At 35.7% G+C, this 18,381-nt stretch overlaps 1 protein-coding gene across 3 annotated transcripts in view; it reads right to left on the bottom strand.

Annotated features, from left to right (window-relative positions):
• RPS6KA3 (ribosomal protein S6 kinase A3) overlaps nt 1-18,381 on the bottom strand; it is a 77,142-nt gene that overhangs the window by 24,869 nt on the left and 33,892 nt on the right. For all 3 annotated transcript variants that reach the window (XM_027886764.1, XM_027886763.1, XM_027886765.1), the window contains 7 exons: nt 16,638-16,754; nt 14,352-14,433; nt 10,475-10,555; nt 9,404-9,483; nt 6,848-6,954; nt 3,470-3,507; nt 2,940-3,082 (listed from right to left, as the gene is read on the bottom strand). In XM_027886764.1, the coding sequence (XP_027742565.1) occupies nt 2,940-3,082; nt 3,470-3,507; nt 6,848-6,954; nt 9,404-9,483; nt 10,475-10,555; nt 14,352-14,433; nt 16,638-16,754 (648 nt within the window). The remainder of the gene's footprint in view (nt 1-2,939; nt 3,083-3,469; nt 3,508-6,847; nt 6,955-9,403; nt 9,484-10,474; nt 10,556-14,351; nt 14,434-16,637; nt 16,755-18,381) is intronic.

Raw genomic sequence — 18,381 nt, 5'->3', positions numbered from 1 at the left:
CCTACATTGATACCTTGCTTTACATACTTTTGCCTGAACAATTTAGACTGTAACTTTCTGTGTTTCAATTCTGCCTAAAAAGTTTATTCTTGGAAGACTTGATCTACACAGCTGTATTCTTAGTTTTCAACAAAGTGGGGGGTAGGGAAAAAGATTCCCCTTTCAAAAGTTAGTGATGATTTCTCCTCATGCAGAGATTTTTAAAAAGGTAAAAATTTTTAAAATTGGCATGTACATAGCCTTTGTTGAAAAGGGGGAAAGGTTAGTTGATTGACAAAGACATGCATGATGAGAAGTGGTTACTATGTGCATACAGTGGAAATAAAGCCTGAAGGAACACGCAAGAGCTACACAGTATGTACATGCACATCCTACAGTGCCTTGCAATAAGCAACAGACACTGTTAAAATACTGATTTGTTCTGAAAGTGACTGAGTAAAAATAGATAAATATAAAGGCACTTCTGTTGGGCTGCAGTATAACGCAGGGCTATCAGGTCTAAGTGAGGTAGTGAAGGCAGTCTGGCAGCAGTCATGGTAGCCAGACTCTTAGGCAGAAATCACGATTTTTTTTAGTTTAAGAATTGCAAAATAACTTAGTTCAATGAAATTTCAGTTAAAGACAAAAATTAAAATAATTCTAAAGGAGCCCTCTGAACAGCTTATGCAAACTTAAGTCACACTGAACACAAGGTATCGTATTCCTCTCTTTTCTGGTACGACCCAGACATTCAGCCTTCTAAACATTAAAAATGTACATGGATAACTTGAATTAATAATGTGTGACTGTAGTATTCTTAGATCTAAAATAAGAGCATGACGTTGCACTAACAGTATTCTTTACAACACCATTTTATTAAAATAAATTTTAAACTTCTTACTGCTATCTCTTCACTACTACTAGGTATTTTATACTCTAAATAAAAGGTTTTCAAGAAATATTTAAAAATTTTAAATTTAATAATAATGCCAACATAAAAAATATCCTACTTTTAACTTTAATACTTCAACAGTTAAGACAATTGTCAGGAAGATGTGAGAGGTATAAGGAATAGAAGAAAAGTTTTTTGTTTGTGTTTGGTTCTTCACAAGTTGCACTTGAAAGAAAACCACTTTTTAAGAGGTAAATTTGTAGTGCTGCATGTTTTGAAATACAAAGTTGTTTGGCAAGCTCCTAATTTGTCACAAGCACACACATTTGTATTAACAGCTCAGCATATGTATTCTGTGTTGCCCCTCTCAAATACTATATTCCAACATTATGTGCCAATAGTACTTTAAAAAAAAGCCAATATTGACTTTCCCTAGTTATAATGTTTTATTTCAGCAGGACAATATCTCAATGCTTCTGAAATGAAGCTTTAAATGGTGACAGTTTTTGGATGTATGGCATCCCTTAAAACTGTCACCATTTTAAAGGACAAACTGCAATACATTTCTCAACAATGGCTTACACATTACTTCATTTCTAGCAGCACAAGAAAAGAGGCCAAATGGTTTGTTGAGCTATCTTTAGAGTCTCCCTTTCTATGCTATAATTTCTGCTCAGTCTAGATGCTGTGTACTTACACCACACCAACCATTACTTAAAGTCTTGATCAACACAGAAAGTAATTAAGAATGATTTAAAACTGGATACATACAGATTGTCTATGCAAATTACCAACTGGAAAAGCAAGCAACAAAAATATGTCTTAGAGAAAACTGCACTGTATTCCATATACTAATTCAGAGAATTTGGTTTTTTAAGGTCATGTTTCTGTATTCAAAGTAGAAGCCGAAGTGCTTAACATGCAGTGCACTTAGACTGTGAAAGCTACACCAGTCACATCTAACATCTTACAGTTGTTTGTAATTTTACCATATGCACTTACCGTGCATAAACACAAAATCATGTTTTCCAGTTTTATAAAGTAAAGCTGAAGTTTAATTATGTTAGTATTATCAACAACAAATATTCTGCAACTACATTGTAATTATCTTTTAATTGACTGTGTTCTTACTGATGTGTGCAGTTGTGAGGAGTGTGTGTGCTTGTCTGGAGAGAGTTTAGTTATCAGGTGCTGCTTTTACATAGTCAGTTTTCAGATCACAACAGCATTCTAAATGATTAAAAAGAGATAGGATGACCTATTTTCAGACACAAGAGTCCTTCTTGTACTATAAAGCACACACATTAGTTGCACTGTTACAATTGTGTAGCAGAAGCAGTAAGAAACAAAAACATTTTCTTTAAAAATAAAATTATTTAACCTCTACGTCAGGTTAAATGCACACAGATTTTAAATATTAAAAGTCTTTCAACATTCCTTTAACACCACACATGATTTATTAATTATTCTTTTCCAAATTTATATTCATTATGTATATTATTTCCCCCAAACCTGCAACTTCATAGTAATTAACCCTTGTAGAAACACCATAAGCAACTGAGCAACCATATCCCAGGTCAGTCCAGTGTCATTTAGATTATTGTGATGTGTGAAAACAACAGCTGTCATTATTTCACTAAATTTTAATTACACTGTAGACTTTAATTAGAAAGGAACTGATCTTCTTTTTCCTCTTGAAAGTATATTAAAATTTAAAACTTGCATCTAAATTTTTTCCCCACTTTGGAATAGACAGTATTTTTTCTGTATACTTCAGTATTCCTCTTGGTCTCCATACATTCAATCTACTATAGATGCAAATATATAAACATATATAAATGCAAAGTATTTCAATTAAATGATGATAAAAATATGGCATATTGTTGGTGTGGATATGAAACCTAGTCCATGTTCTTGATCCAAACTCTGTGGCATTATTAATTTCATTTAATTTAGACTTCCTTTGTAGGATTCATGTAAAGCTCACCTTAAAGGTTAGTGTTTTATTTGTTTCACCAAACCTTGCAAAGCACAGTTTTGTTATTATTTACATTTACCAGAAACCTACCATTAAAACACCAAAAGACCACCAGTCGGCACTCTGTGTATGGCCTCGTCTGTTGACAACTTCTGGTGCCATATATTCCACTGTCCCACAGAAAGAGTAGGCTTTTTTTTCATGATCAATTGACTCCTTACTTAAGCCAAAATCTGAAAGGAAAAAAAAATTAGTTCCAACTGTAAATATATATTAAAAAAAAATAAAAATCACTCATGGTTGATACTTTTACCATAATGTGAAGTGTTATGCTTCTACCATTTGTCTAATATTGGAATTACAGAATTCTCCTCCCCTCCCCACATTGTCATAGGTCTGTAATATCAGATATACTTGTAAAGCAGATATCTTATTGAAATATTTATGTACTTCATTTATTTCAATTACACTATTTTCTCCACAGCTAAATTACCTATCAGTTAAAATTACTTATTTACTTAATTTTTATTTACTTTACCATATTGGTTTACCAAAAGAAAAAAGCCAAGATTTTATGATGAACAGAAAAGATCCAGGTATTGCAATTTCCCTTTATTCACCTGTCAATTTGATATGTCCTTCCTCATCCAGCAGGATGCTAAAAAAAAAAAAAAAAACTTAATTAAAATATTTTTTAACTGTTGTTTTGGATAATGTAGTAATAACATTTAGGAATAAACAGAACAGTATACACAAAGACAAGCAGAATTGAACGTGCATGAAAATGAGTTACTAGAAGACACTTTCAAACTACACTTTTTCTTTTTCCTAAATTCTTTCTTTCTCAGGATTACAAAACAATCAGCTTATCAAAGTTTTGTTTAACCATTTGGTAAATTCAGTATGTAGTAACATTTATCTTGAACTTTCACATGCAGCTTCATCACATTTGTTAAAAATAGAGGTATAGTTCTGTCTCTTTTATACCAGGTATGTTTTCATATGCCTACAAAACAGGTCTTAATTTGTTATTACCATTTCAGAGGGTGTCAACCACTTCAAATAACATTAAATAATAAATATTTTCACGTTGTACCAAAGGACAGGACCCACAGGCCCTATACCTGGAGCAGGCCTTGTGCTTCCATGTTTTCATTTAAATCACAAGATCGGCCACACTTCAAGATGCCAACTATCCTTCACTACCACTGAATATAATCACATTTCCAATCATGCCAAGTGCTCGAGAATTGGATTTTGTAACATCCCTTCACAGCAAACTTCGTTTCTCCAGCTTCTCCTGTGAGGAGCTGCGCTTCATTCTGGGGATGAGACACGACCCAGGCACTTGTCCATTTCCCCATCCCCTTCCTCTTCCTCTTCGCAGTTTCCCTGGTGGGAAACAGCCCCACAATACAGACATAGTCGGTAAGAATTACTCTTGTTACTCCCTTATCCATAATTTACAAGTCATTTCAATATTCAGACTTTTTTTTTTTTAATTATATGCATCCAAGGCTTAAACCCAAGGCTAGGTATAGACAGACAGTATTTAAAGAACAAAACAAAAACAACAAAAAAACCCCCTATGTCTGAGGCAGTAGCTAGTTTTCTGTCAATTACTATTTCATCCTTTTCCTCTTGGAAGGTAATGTTAGCAAAATAACCCAAGTTCTCTCACTTTGCTTTCTGAAGATCGTTTTCCACATGTTAAGCTTATTTTTCCTCTCTTCAGAATTACTTAAGGGAACACTCCCAAAGTTTAAACATAAATTCATTCCCTGTTCATTGGTAAGTGCAATACCATGCCAAAACTCTCCAATTTCCAGATTTGAGCAGGAATCTTTCCATTCTTGTCAGTCAGGGCTAAACATTTTCATAATTTTCTCCTTTACATCTTCTAGAACTCAAAAAAAATTATGGGAGGAAAGGCATAATCAGGAGATAGTATTCAGTCATTTGAATGAAGCATGGATGGCTATATCAAGACACACCACCATATTGGAATTGTACTTTCAAGCTTATTTTAAGTTTTCAGTGTAATTATGTGATTGTCAATACACTAAAAAAAAAGCCTATGACTTACTATTTTCATATTTTACTTTAAACTCCATCCTGCTCTTATTTGCAGTGCATTTTAAAAATCAGCATTGGAAAAAAAAATTTTTGCTGTCAGGCTTCAAATGCAAAGATACAACGTTCAAGTGCAACTTTGTATCATGCATTTGTTCCGAGTTTAATTCAGAAATCCTACAATAATGAAAACAAAAGGCCAAGAAGACCTCTTCTCCTTTGCATGCATTAAAACACCTTGAAAACGAAAAGCAGGAATATTTCAGTATATGCTTTATTTAAAGTAACTTGGACTATAACATTTGCTGTATCACTCTGAAGCAAGATGCTCTTAGAACCACAGAATAGTTAAGGTTGGAAAAGACCTTAAGGATCAAGTCAAACCATCCACCCTGCATCAACATGTTCAACATTAAACCACGTCCTCAAGCACCACATGCACACATTTCTTGAATACTTCAAAGGATGGTAACTCAAGCACTTCCCCAGGCAGCCTGTCCCGTTGCTTGACAACCCTTTCAATGAAGAAATCTTTCCTAATACCCAGTCTAAACCTCCTCTGGTGCAACACTTCCTCTAGTCTTGCCATCTCTTATCTGGGAGAAGAGGCCACCCCCCACTACAACCTCCTTTCAGGTAGTTGTAAAGACCCTCCTTTTCTCCAGGCTAAACAACCCCAGTTCCCTCGGTCACTCCTTGTAAGACTCGTGCTCCAGACCCTTCCCCAGCTCCGTTACCCTTCTCTGGACATGTTCCAACACTTCAATGTCTTTCTTGTAGCGAGGAGCCCAGAACTAGACAAAGAATTTGAGGTGTGGCCTCACCAGTGCCAAGTACAGGGGGACAATCACTGCCCTGGTCCTGCTGGCCATGCTATTTCTGATACAAGCCAGGATGCCACTGGCCTTGGCCACCTGGGCACACTGTCACCACACGTTCGGTCAGCTGTCAAACAACATTCCCAGGATCCTTTTCCACCAGGCAGCTTTCCAGACACTCTTCCTCAAGCCTGGAGCATTGCATGGGGTTCTTGTGACCCAAGTGCAGGACATGGCACTTGGCCTCACCGAAGCTCATGCAACTGGCCCTGACCCATCCATCCAGCCTGTCCAGATCCCTCTGGAGAGCCTTCCTACCCTTCAGCAGATCAACACTCCCACCCAACTTGGTATTGTCTGTGAACCTGCTTAGGGTGCACTCAATCCCCTTGTCCAGCTCATCAAAGAAGATGTTAAACAGGACTGGCCCCAACCAACACTGAGCCCTGGGAACAGCACCTGTGACTGGCCACGAGATGGATGAGATCCAATCCCCACCATTCTCTGGGCCCAGCCTGTTTTATACCCAGTGAAGAGGGCACCCAGCCACACCACAGGAAGCCAGTTTCTCCAGCAGAGCGCTGTGGGAAATGATGTCCAAGGCTTTACTGAAGTTTAGGTAGACAACAATCACAGCCTTTCTCTCACATCCACTAAGCAGGTCACTTTGTCACAGGAAATTAAGCTGGCCAAGCAGGACCCGACTTTCATAACATTTATCTATCATATCAATAATTCTTGCATCCTTGCTGCCACATGGATCCCCATCCCCTACCTCCACTGATAAGGCAGATGGAAGGACCTTGGGAGCACTCTGTCCCTTAGAGTATGATGTGCCACCTCCAGGCTTATCTCTGGCTTTGTTCCCATCCTCCTTCAAACACAGTTTAAAGCTCTCTCAAGGAGCCCTGAGCTAAGAGCTTTTTTGCCCTTTGAGACAGGTGAAATCCAACTTTTTAAATGAAAACAGCCCACAAACCTCCCCCACCTCCCTCTGTTCAATTTATATAGTAAATTACTTAAGCCTAACAGCTGAGAAAAAGAGCATAGGAAGAAGTGCTATAGAAATGAAATCAATACACTGCATTTTTCACAGAGGAGCCTTACTTTTCTGGTTTTAGGTCCCGGTATATTATTCCAAGACTATGTAGATGGTCTAAAGCAAGTGCTAATTCTGCCAAGTAAAATTTAACATCGTCTTCTGTGAACATCACCTGAAAAAGCAACACAATGTATTTTACATATGAATCTGTAAAGCTTACACCAGTACTAACACTAGACAACAACAACAGTAGTTTTTCAGAATGGTTCTTCATAATACTTATATTCATTTCCATACAGAACACTAGAAATGCAAATTTATTGGTGACACAAAAACTAGGATTTTATAACCCATACTATTTCATACTTGAAATACTTGGACATAGTTGAAAAATAATTTTGAAGCCAATATATTATTCTTTCTGCAAAATGGGAGGTTAGGAGTTTCTGATTGTTTCAGAGAACAGACAGACATTGTAGTAGGCCTGAAAGATTTTGCAAGCACTTAAAGAATGTGACTACCTCTTTGCTGGATGCGACCATTTCATTTCTAGACAACAAATGGACCACAGAAATCCAAATACCTGAATTTTGCCGACAAAGTCAGAAAGACAAGAGAAGCTTATGGATGTTGGTTTTGAAATGACTAAGTACTTTTAGAAAGAAGTTACAGTGATGGTAAAAAACCCAGGATGCAATCTCGAGATGTAACTGCAGAAAAGGCGTGTCAAAGAGTAAACTAAGGAAATAGTCTACCTAAGAGCACAGGTAAGATCCAGGTAGCAATCCCACTTTTTTGGTTAGGAAGATAAACTAATCCCTGTTTACATTCATTGAAACAAAACTGTTGTCCTAATTATATCAAATGTTGTGATTCCTGAGAGGAAATATTAAAATTCAACTTTTCTGAGACTGTATGAAAAAGATAAAAATAACAAAAGATCCTGTGTGATTTGATTCTATTTCAGTTACTACTCAGTTATTTTGTTTGTTTTGTTTTTAGAATTAAAGACTAATATCTTTGATAAAGCATATGGACCTAGAAAAAAGAATGGTAACAGGGAGCAAAGATGAAAATTATTCTAAACAAGAGTTAAGAATGGACAATATATTCTATTTTCCCCCTGGCAGTTTGAAGAAAAAAAGTGATACTAAAGCTGGTACAAAAGGTTGTTGCTGATATTACTTCTACAAAAGAGGCAATATTTAGTACAGGCACATTCAAGAAAGGAAATTTCTATAAGAAGCATTTAAAAGCTCAAATAATAAGATCTCAAGAGGATAATACACCCACACTACGTACTTTAAAAACATTGCACAGAATTCTTCTCTCCTAACCTCAAACATCTGCAGTGTACACCTCTAGCTTCGAATTAATCACTTTTCCCTTTGTAGTCAATAGGGAAAAAGCATCTTTTAGTTCATCTGATCTATTTTAAAATCACACGAATTGATATGGGGACATTAATTGCCTCCAGCATACCCACTTCACTCATCACTTATGAATACCCTTAGATTCAGGTCCTATGTTAAATATTTCTTATCTAACATATTAAGTTTTATAAAGTTTCAGTGGTTCAAGATGGAAAAGTCATCAGCAAGAAACCAATATACATTTTTTCTTGGGAATCAAGAACGAACTATGGTTTTTAAGAGAAAAGTATCCAAGTTTTTTACCTTTTTACTTATCTGTGGCAAAACAAACTACAAGAAGCAACGTGAAACAGATGGTTTCCCCAAAATACATTTAATAATTTATGTGGTCAGCACAGAAATGAAGATATATCTATACACAAAATGCATTGCATTCTACTCTGCTCTTAATAACCAGGTAGCTTTGCAGTTATCACCCACTTGTCCCAGATACTCTTGTAGCCAGGGAGAATGGAAAGCAGATACAATCACAAATCCAGGTTATCAGATATATATTGGATATATTTATATCTCTATCAAGCTATATTGTTTCAAGTTTTTGCATATGACTGATGGCCAAAAAAACTTTTTAAAATCTGATATGTTAAATGTTAACATTTCTTAGGAATTAGTATCAAATTAATTTGAGGAAATGAAACTCGTCAAGGTTATTGTTTCCCACATCTACACAGAGATATCACCGTCATGACAAAAGGAAAACATTTGAGTAATTTTCCAAAAGTTAACAAGTGGAATGCAATTCTTGCTTTTTTAGTATCTATAAACGATGTGATTTTGCATTCATATGTAAATTTAAAAAGATCTTATTTGACACTGAATTCTGGACATTAAACCCAGAGATAAATCAGTTATTTTGAATATAGTTACTTTATATGAAACCATACTCTTTCTGAGTTTTATATTTAAACATGTAAGCAATACGAGAAGAAAACTTTACCAGGTATATAAGTAGCACAGAGAAAGGCTACTTGTCTAAGCCTTTTTTTCAGAAATAATGTAAAATTCCCTTTTCACAAAGTAACTGCTCTGTGCAAAAAACCCAACCAAACAGAAAACACAGGTGGTTAAAAAGAAATTAAAATTTTATTCAATGAAAACAAATTTAAAAAGTAAACTCTCCTAATTGTCTACAGACAATTTATAATCAAGTTTTATCAATAGACAATTTTTCAAATTAAAAAACTTTACCTCTTTGGATAAACGTGTAAACAAGTCTCCTCCCCTGAGAAAATCCAAAATAAGATATAGCTTCCCTTCTGTTTGAAAAGCTGAAAAAGATCAATCAAAATAGTAAACATTATCTAATTTTACCCACAATCAGAAAAATAACATGCCAAATAAGTCACTCTTATTATCCTTATGAATTCATGTTTCTCCTTTGGGGAAAAATGTATTTAATGAAAAGTATTTAAATGAATTAAGTAACTGATCCTCTATCATGGACCTAGCAACTCCTATGCCTTGTGAAAGTAAAGCAAGTCACCAATTAAATTTCTAAAAAAATTAACTTTACTTAGGTTAGTCAGCATTTAATTCCAGATTTTCAAGTAACAAGACAGATTTAAAAGGGCAAATTGGTAACTAATGCACCAATTTTGAAACCTCTAGAAACTCAGCTTAACCAATTGAGTCTAGTTTGCAGAAGAATAAAATAGTGAAAGGTACGTTATTTAAGACAGATCACAGAGAGAGACATGAGGTTTGAACTACAAAAACGGATCCTAAAAGAAAAATATGAACTGAAAAAAAACCCAAACCAAACCAGAAACTCTTCTATCATTTATTTCACATTACTTTCTGCGTGAGAGATTAAGAGTAGTGATATCCTCTCATCTTCCACATAAGCATTTTTTTCCAATTGCCCATACTATTAAAATTAAAAGGTACGTTCCCACCAATTTTGAGGCAACTGGAAGTAATGCCATTGCATCTGTTTTCTATAGAGTAAGCAAAGCAACTAAAAGAAATAACTTAAAGTAGGACATAGTAAAGATTGGCAATTTTGGAAAATAAAAGCCAGTTATTAATGGATAACTGCTTTTTAATAGCACATAGCACTCAGTCCTATAAAGATTCAACACTACATGAAGTCTGCCATGGGCTTTCTTTGCATGAGGATTACTGCACAGCAAGTCTTTGCACAATCAGGACTTAGCACACTAATGTTCTGTGACTCTTAGAATCACAAAGCAAGTATTAGGTACTATCTTGACAAACATCCATTTTTATGTTATAAAAAGGAATTTTTATGCAACTCACCATAATGTAACTTGACAATAAAAGGATGATTAACTTCTACTAGGATATCACGTTCCATTTTTGTCCGAACCCGATCTCGAACTACAACAGAACATGAGCAAGCAACATTAAAAAAAAAAAATTTACATTATGTTTCAGTACTTCTATGTTTCCTGATGTACTTCACATTGTATCCTGTAATATAATAACTGCCTGCAGGTCACTATACCTGACACATAAGGGAATTGAGAAAGAATTTATTCCATAGTTCAGAGTTTTCTCATAAATATCTTCATGCATTTCAATCTGCTTCAGTTTGTGCTACTGATAAAACTTGATGCTGGGCAAATAAATTTAACAAAAGCATGTGAGCAAACTTATCTACCCTTCAGTCTGCTCTATACTTAGTTAACCTTTTAAACATTAGAGCAAAACTGCCACAACTATACATAGGAAACATAGCTGTTTTCTCTACTGTGGAAAAGCACAGAGAATTCAAGTTATAGCAAAACAAACTTATCAACAGAAATACAATTATACTACCATAAAGATGTTTATAGTGGTTTAACTCACTCAAATAACTTGCACTATTTGGATATTTAGTACTTTTACAGTTTGGAAGGGAAATTGTTTTTGATTTCCTTTCTTTATCATGAACTTAAAATAAAAGTACTACTGATCCAGCATGGTGTATATTTTCAACAATCTTTTTGATTTTCAGAGCATTTACTTGGAGTAAACACGCATGGAGGAATATATCAGTTATCAAAGCAGTTGCTGCTCAAGCTGCCTGTGCTGTCCCACCGTGGTGGCTCAGAATGGGACATGGAAGTGCTCCTATGCCAGGACAGATTAAACTCCAAAGGCCATCACATGCAGAAGCAGCACATCACAGTGCTGGCAGTGCACAGACACAGGGAGGATGGTCAGCTGAGCACGGCACCTGCTTCAGCTGCGTCCTCCGCAACTCCCCTGCCACCCCAGTCTGGGCTGGGTTCCCATCTGAAGCTTCGAATCAGCCAGGACAGACACGCAATTCAGAGCTCTGAACAACAGAGACCTATCAAAGTTTGCTTTCAGTGGTTTAAGATGCTGCATTTCTCTTTCTTTCCCTACAAAGTTCTACACTTTGTTACTGCTCCTTTCACTAATGTTAGATCTTCCTGAAGGAAGCACCCCAGAGCAATGAAGTCCAGTCCAAAGTTTAAGTTGCCAGCATTCCTTGTACAGTTAACAAGCCAGAGTTCTCACATATTAAAACCTAACAAGGCAGTAAAAAAAAGACAAGAAGCAAAAGGGTCTTTCAGAAAGTTTACCTATCTTTTCCCAGAACTAGGCATTTACAATAATACAGGTACTTGCAAAAAAGTTATATAGATACATTTTCATCAATTAATAAAGCTATCAAGTTTCCATCTCCCTGCAGAACAAATTCCTAAAAATGAAGGACATGAAATAAGCACTCAAACACAGAGCAAACATTACATTTAGATTTTGACCTTTGCATCTAAACTCATGACAATGTCACAAGATATTTGTGCAGTTGCACCGTTTCAGTGGTTCATCTGAATTACAGAATTAAAATTCAGAATATTCTTTTTTTTTTTTTTTTAGGAAGGTTCAGTTGAGAAAAAAAGTTTGCAAGACTTTCAAGCACCTGAAGCTGTGCAACACTTATATGGATAACAAGCCTTATTTTTACAAAGCTAGAAAAAGTACAGACTTAAAAATTCCAAGCAAAAAAAGTGTAAAGAACTGAGCTCATTTCAGGTATTAGTATCAGCCATTATTTGACCTGACATCTGACCTTTGTTTGACTACAGTTTCCATTAACATGCTATTGGAAGCACTGATTTTTCTTAATACATTTAATGCCAGACTGTCCAGTGATGACTGGGCCCTGTTTCTCTCTCTCTCCCCCTATTGTGACGGGGCACCGAAAGGTGATAACCTCTATCAGAGTGTATTAATAAACTAGTCCCTGCAGTAAACAAAGTTGTATGTGTATATCCTTAGATTTGCCCCAAATATTAAAAAGTTGGACCGTGTAGTTACATCTGTGTGTTCTGGCTAATACAGTTGCATCCCTATGAAAATATTCTCTCTAAACTTGACTTGTGAATCATGCACACTGCTTTTAAGTGTGGTCTTAAAGGGCACTACCTTTAATTTAAGAACACAAAAGTAACTTCATGAAATAGATTTCAAAGAGGTAAGGAACCACAGACAAATCAAGTAATACACTGTATTATGTAAAAACATAGTATTAGATATAAAAAAATGTTGCAATTCTGGAAAATAGGATTAATTCCAGTTAATTTCATATTAAAATTTCAACAGTAACCTTAATTTGCTTGCAACTCTGCTCTTCCTAAAACATGAATCACAACCAAACAGCACATAAAAACATCTGAAAATTCAGAAAACAAAGTGTTGAGAACTGTGGCATCCTTGAATTCTTAGATCCTCAAAGAATCTCCTTTTTCAATTAAAAGTCAAGCTGCCAATTTCAGTATTTATCAGTCTCTGCCATCTGTAGGCAAAACCAGACCTACAGCTTGGACTGTAATTTTCACACATAAGGTTAAACTGCAATCAAAAGGTGATGAAAAGAAGCCCTCAAACATCTTAAAAAAGCAACTGCTGAATGACCTTTGACCAGTCCTGAGTGATTAACAGGCTGGAGAATGAAAGGCTATTGAGGATATTAATGTACCTTAAATGAGTGGAAATCAATCTCAGAAAAATAGGAAGTAAATAATGAGAATGACACGTGCCACAAACCACAAAGGAATCAAAAGATAGGAAACTGTTCAAAAACATACCCTCTGTAATAGTTTTAAGTGTGATATATAATGAGATCTGTGAGATCACATGATTCAGCACAAGATTTTAAGTAAAAAAAAATCATTTAAACATTTTAGCAGATGTTCAAAATTCAGTGAGAGTTTTTGTTCCCTACATTGTTCTATTTAAACTGTATGTTTAAATTGAAATTCAATATAATAATCAATAAGATAGGCAAAGCACTACAAATTGCTGGAACCATCCCAGAATTATCATTGCTATTTCAGTGCAGTCATGAATCAGAACTTCAAATAGAGAGAATTACTAAATAATGGCATAAAAGAACCAGTAAACATTCTGGTTAAAGTATTAGTGTGAAAGATGACTTTCACTTTAATCTACAGTAACAAAAAAAACACATTATTTCTTTCTTCTTATAGAATTGTCCAAGACAGAATTGAGATTGTTCAGGCTTAAACTTATTTTGCTACTGATACTATTCAAGACCAAAACTACCCAAGAAACAGATCAATTTACAACACATTTTTAGTCAAGTAACTTAGAGGATTCATTTAAGATTTTATAAAATATATTCTACACCCAGAACAAGTGCCAAAAATCTTGGGCAAATGTACTGTGTTCATCCGTTTAAAAAAAAAAAAAAAAAGACTTTAACTCCGGTGCTTAGAACTAAACAGCTGATACAATGCACTTTTAAATATCATGACCTAATTATAAACTAAGCAAAAGGCATTAACTGTATCCTTGGTGATACACAGCAAATGGAAAACAGAAGGATATTAAGTTTCAAGTGAGAGCTCAGGAGCAGGTCAGGTGGCAGATGTAACACAACTACTCTCTTAAACCACCATCACCTGAGGAAGGCAGTGGGGAGAGGAACCTCCTTTCCTCTGTAACTAACAACACAGTGCTGTTACTGAATCCCTCCAGGTTTACAACACAAAGCACTGTATTCTGCTATTTGCTGCCTGATAGAAGAAAGCTGCAAGATAATCTGTAGAACAGCATCTGTGTTAAGATTAGGTTTTGGTAGAATGTCCCCTTATTTATCTTCTTTATTTTTCCTTCCCTCTCTATAAACAATGCTTACCTTTCAAGGTGGCCTTTTTCAATACCTTCATTGCATAAAGCTGTCTAGCATCTGATCCTGAGATTTTTTTGACAAGGAAGACCTGCATTGAAAATTAGAAAGAATTCTTAAAAGAAAATAGAAGCAAGTCAGGTTAATGTATTTTGCTACGAAATTCAAGTAGTCAGTCTGATTTCAATGAAACTCAATTTGACAATTTTATATTCTGCAAATCCGAACAAAAAAATTCCTTTAATTTTTTCCTACTATTCTTTTATTTTGTAATCTAAAAGTTTCATTCAAGATAGTTTCCCAAATTAATTTTGGCTTAACTTAATTGATATCAGTGATTAAAAAAAAAAAAAGGGATGAATTTGGATTCTCTCAGAAGCTCACACAAATCTGAAAAAAAAACATTCAGCTTTTTAAAAACTGATCTCTAGTTTTATCTTACTGAAATTCATAAGATGGCACATCAAATGTGCTAGTAAAATAATTGCCAGATATGATGATAAATGTGTAACTAAAATTTTATCCAGAAACCTACATGAATCAATTTATAATAAATAGCTTTCAAAAAAAACCCTATAAAATTATAAGACTGACCTCTTGTGTCACAAAAACATTTTTTTCTTACATGCTTTGGATGAGTGTTGCATGTTACCAATAAAGGACAACCAGCCACAATTAAAGTGTGTTTCATTTCCTTCTTCAGTGTAATGGGATTGTCTTTAATAACCTTAAAACAAAATTTATTCCAGTAGAGCCAAATTTTAGATTTAGAAATGAAAAAGGCAAAAATATACCTGCCAGAGGTTATGTGGTTATTTATGAAAAAATTACAGACATGTTATGGTACATGAGAAAGTTAAACATGTTATATGAAATCAGTTTTATGTCTGTTTTTCTACCCAATTCTCACATTAACCATTTGCACTATCCAGAGATTACCAGATCATCACCAAGAGACCTTGAAAATCACACACTTACTCCTTTTAAACTAAATGGAACACAGTGACACCTTCACAAATTATGAGAACAAATTAATTATGGATTTTTAATATTAATATTAATTTAATATTAGTAATTTTTGCATAAAGGCTAAAACAACTGAGGACAAGACTGGCATTTTTGCAAAACTGAGTCATCTAGACAGTTCATTCTTTTTGCTTTTTCAAAATTCACATTCCTCTCCCCACTCTCGTTAGAGTACTGAATTTAGTAACATCAATAAAATAAGTGATTGCTCAAATGGTCATTTAATAGCTTACATTTCCTTGGCCATGAATGATTTACTTCTCCCAATCTGAAGATTTCCAAATGAAAACTTGGTTATGATTCTGGATTAAATCAAACCTTTGGAATCAGGTTGCTCAGTCAATTCTTGCTCTTTTGAGTCCAAAATTTTATAGTTTCTAAGCATCTAGATTTCCAAACCTAATTGGAACAATAATGTGACTAACAGTAACTTCCTACTACCAAAAGAGAATTGGATATTTTATTCTAATTTTCTCCCACATCCAAGATGGATTTGGCTTTATATGCTAGAGCTTAACGTGACATTCAGAACTGCAATTAAGGCTGAAAGTGGATGTAAAGGCTCTGCTGTTCTTCATTACATATTCCATTCAGTCCATATGAAGGTAATGTTTTGCTTTCAAGCTGGGATTGGACAACTAAAAGTATAAATCTTGTGTGCCCAGTGAGATCTCAGTGTGAACAGTACTTACCAAATGCTAGAAACATCGAATCTTTAACAGATGTTCAGATAAATATCAAGGCATATTGTCCCTTAACCAAATTAGGACAGATAATACCAGCATGAACAAGACTAGGGTGTATCATGTTTACTTCAGCAGCCATTACTGCCTAAAATTTGCTCATTACGATTACAATCTGCCACAAAATTAAATTCTGCCTATAGCTTCTGTACTAATGATAACTTACCATTAGCAAGTTAGCAACTAGGAATACTTACCAAAAAACCTTTCAACCTTTGCCCCTTCAAACACAGCAGAGTAGTTATAAAAAATGACATTCCATTTTAACAGCGAATACCCAATTATTTCATATCAAGCCAATTTTTCTATTGAACTTTGAAATCTACATATCATGCAAACCAGAAAAAAACCCACTGCTTTAAAAAGATCTGCCACAATTACAGTGCCTCATTAGCACTAATTTAAAAAGCAGTTTTCACTTGCAACAGTGCCTTAACGCAAGACTGTGGCTGTTCTAAATATTTCACTTCCAATATTCAATTCCATATTCCTGAGTAACTGGCTCCACAAGAGTTCAGCTACCAACCTTTCCAAAGGATCCTTGTCCAAGTACTTTCAGAAGTTCAAACTGTGAAGGGTCTGCTTTCTCATGTCCTTCTTTTACATGGTGAGTTATTGCAATTTCTTTGATACTTCCTTCTTCCTGGCAGAGGAAAACAGAGGAATAAATTTAGATTAATGGTGCATCTTCCTATGCTTATAAATTCACAATATGTTGAAAAATACCAGTGCCACTGAACTCAACGAACTAGATGCTCCCAAATGTAGGCAAAAACCACCGAGCAATCTATTTGCATAAACAGGGCACACAAGCAGCATTAGTTCAGTAACAACATGGCTTAAACTTTCAAGGATGTATCAGTCTCCAAACAATAGGAGAGCAGACAAAACAAGTCAGCGATTCCCATGCTTTTTTGCTTGGGCCCATATTATTTAGTTCATATCTCTGTTGAAGATTTACAACCCATTAAAGGAAACCAATGTTCTTAAGAATTTAAACCGCTTAAAGCACACCTAGAATGCATCAAACAGATCAGATCTCTTTAGAAAGCCCTCCTGTTTAACACCTGAATGAGGGCCACTGTGCTGCAGTGACAATCTTTGTAAGACAGTGCAAGACTCAAGACATTGCCACGTAAAGCAGCACACCCTCCACCCCCACTTCAGCAGCAATAAATTCTCCACCTTCCACTGAGAAAATTCTGTTGTGGAAAAGAATCTAACTGCCTTTCTTCTTAAGGAGATCCTATCCTGTAGAAGCTGCCCAGTCCCCAGTCTTCGGCATTTCCCCTTCCATGAGAAACTGGTCACCAGAAAGCTCTAAGCTGCAGTGAATCCTCCAGTCTTTTTGTGCTCTGCACTTAATTCAGTGTTTTCTGCACTACATTTGAAAATCCCCTGAAAAGTGACACTCCTTGCCACACAAGAAAAGAACTTCAGAACTTAGCAGCAAGTGTTCCAAAATAAGTAAAGTAAGCATTCTTGTTCATGTCATCTGTAGATCTATCTAGGCATTAACACACATAATGCAATGGACTAAGTGAACATACAGAAAGCAATATACCACAACTACAATTTCAACTTCCTGTGCATTCTCTATTTCTTCTATGGGTTAAATAAAATAAAGCTGAGAACACTTTTCCTCTGTATGATGAGGAACTCTTATACCTATTTCACAGAATTGCAGACTGGCTGGCATCGAAAGGGACCTCTAGAGATCACCTTATCTAAACACCCCTGCTCAAGCAGGGCCACTGAGAGCCAGTGGTCAGGACCAGATCCAGGCAGCTTCTGAATACCTCCGAGGGTGGTGACAACCTCCCCGGACAGCCTGTGCTGGGCCTCAGTCATCCCCACAGTGAAAAAGTGTTTCCCGATGTTCAGACTGAACCTCTCATGTTTCTGGTTTTGCCCATCACCACAGTCCCTCCCTTCAGGTTCATTGAACATGATTTCACCATTGTGAATCCATGTTGAATGACCCCAGCTACCTTTTTGTCCTTCACGGACATGGAAATGGTTTCTAGGATAAGTTTTTCCATGATCTTCCTGGGTAATAAAGTGTGGCTGACCAAACCATAGTTCCCTGGATCCTCCTTCTTGCCCTTTTTGAGGATAGGAGTTGAGATTTGCTTTCCTTCAGTCCTCAGTCACCTCTTCCAGTCATGAAGATAATTAGAAAATAATCAAGAGTGGCCGTGGCAGTTGCCAGGTCCCTCAGCACTCATGTGCATCCTGCCAGGGCCCACTTGTGTACACACAGTTTGTTA

This window comes from Empidonax traillii, unplaced genomic scaffold (assembly GCF_003031625.1).
Source record: "Empidonax traillii isolate 1590-97213 ecotype Southwest subspecies unplaced genomic scaffold, ASM303162v1 scaffold194:size798623, whole genome shotgun sequence".
Classification (NCBI taxonomy): domain Eukaryota; kingdom Metazoa; phylum Chordata; class Aves; order Passeriformes; family Tyrannidae; genus Empidonax; species Empidonax traillii.
This window is presented reverse-complemented; position numbering and strand designations above follow the sequence as displayed.